The 1,688-nt window shown below is 46.8% G+C and overlaps 1 protein-coding gene across 1 annotated transcript; it reads left to right on the top strand.

The window, feature by feature from the left end:
- On the top strand, nt 1-798 carry LOC127330770 (indole-3-acetic acid-induced protein ARG7-like). Its single transcript, XM_051356869.2, has one exon. It carries the CDS (start codon nt 93-95, stop codon nt 465-467), a length of 375 nt encoding a protein of 124 aa, XP_051212829.1. The 5' UTR covers nt 1-92; the 3' UTR covers nt 468-798.
- The last annotated feature ends 890 nt before the right edge of the window (nt 799-1,688 follow it).

The raw sequence follows: 1,688 nt of genomic DNA, 5'->3' as shown, positions 1-1,688 counted from the left end.
TCCACTTCACCCAACATCGATCACAAAGCTCGCCACCAAAGTCTCCCAGCTCCCAAGTAAACACACTTGTTCGACCGCAGAGTTCCTCCGGTATGTGTAACATGATCACCATCCCGTCGATCGCCTGGCTGCGCCGCGCCGTGCGGCGGTGGCGCGCCCGGGGCGCCGGCTCCGCGGCGGTGCCGGCGGGGCACGTGGCGGTCTGCGCGGATGGCGCGCGGTTCGTGGTGCGGCTGGCGCACCTGGGTCACCCGGCTTTCCTGGAGCTGCTCCGGCAGGCCGAGGAGGAGTACGGCTTCCCGCCCGGCGCCTCCGGCCCCGTCGCGCTCCCCTGCGACGAGGGCCGCCTCCGCGACGTCGTCCGCCGCGTCTCATCGTCGTCCATGGAGCGCCGCTCCTCCCGTCGTCGCCGCGGCGACTCGCGGCCGCTGCTGCAAGGGGTGGACGTGGAGAAGCTCGTCTTCTGAGCGATTGAAAAAGCTACGCGAAGCACCGTTTCTTCAAGCACACGCAGGCGCACCGGCGGCGGCATCAACTGGCGGCACCGTCTTCTCGACGGACGCGAGAACAGGCGAAAGCAGGAAGCGACCAGGCTGGGCGTGCTGCTAATCTGCTATGCTGCCGCTTGCCGGCGTATCGCCGGCGATGGGGCATGCATGCAGTGTAGGGTGTAGGTAGACTAGTACGTGATGGTAGCATTTGTTTCACGAATTCTTGGGATTGTTTTCTCTATAACTCTGCTACTCGGTTGCGCAAAATTAAAGATTAATTCATTCATGCATTGTTCTTGTTGTACAAGAGATACAACTTGTGGTCCTTTGTCATGTGTGTGTTCGTGCATGCATGATCTTGACCCGAGGAATTCGTGTTGGCCCTTCATGGGTGCCATTCATGAAACCACAAGTTCAAAACTGAAATTTACCAGAAACCAACACTTTATATGTGCGGGACAAAAAATCACAACATTTTTCATAGTTTTGCCTGCAGGGACGAACCCGACGAGCGCTGTCTTTGAATGTGATGGTTTTTGTTGTGTAGGTCTACATCGTTTATTTATTTATTTTGCAATGAAGAAGATAATAGATGATTTTTTTTACATGAGATAAAAATAGTACCTTGCAAATGTGAGGGCCGCCATGCTACTTATCCAAACAACTTCTTCTGGTCGCGTGAGGGGCCTCATTTCGGCACTTTCACAAGATAGCAGCTCTCCTTTTTTTTTTCCACGAAACTTGGACGAGATTAGACTAGCGTTGAAGAACTTGAAACGAGACATCCTAGGTACACATTAGCATATTCACTAGGTACTAAGCCTACAAGGTGTCACACTTGTAGGATTGAACTTAGCATAATAGTACACTAGGGTTTACCCAGCAAGCCAATTTTTAGATTCTCAAAATTCCAAATGAAAATACGAAAGCAGAAAGATTTTTATTTTTGCTATAAATTACAGATATTATATTTTTTTATTTTTAAAAAATTAAAATTAATAATTGCATCCTGCATAAAAATTACTATCACTTTTACCCAATTTTTCAATTTTTTAGGTTTTCGGTTTGGCAAAAAAATAAATATTTAAAAAATTATTTTTTAAAAAAATAATACAAATTTAAAAGTTAATGTTTATTTATTTATTCAAGATTATTATTACATCATTACTTTTGTTTATTAAAAGAATTATTTTAAAT

The sequence above is a fragment of the Lolium perenne genome, chromosome 2 (genome assembly GCF_019359855.2).
Source record: "Lolium perenne isolate Kyuss_39 chromosome 2, Kyuss_2.0, whole genome shotgun sequence".
Taxonomy (NCBI): Eukaryota; Viridiplantae; Streptophyta; class Magnoliopsida; order Poales; family Poaceae; genus Lolium; species Lolium perenne.
Note: the sequence above shows the minus strand (reverse complement) of the source record. Positions and strands in the feature narration are given on the sequence as shown.

Excerpts from the sequence above, each read along its gene's own strand:
- LOC127330770 (XM_051356869.2), top strand. The coding sequence starts at position 93 with ATGTGTAACATGATCACCATCCCGTCGATCGCCTGGCTGCGCCGCGCC.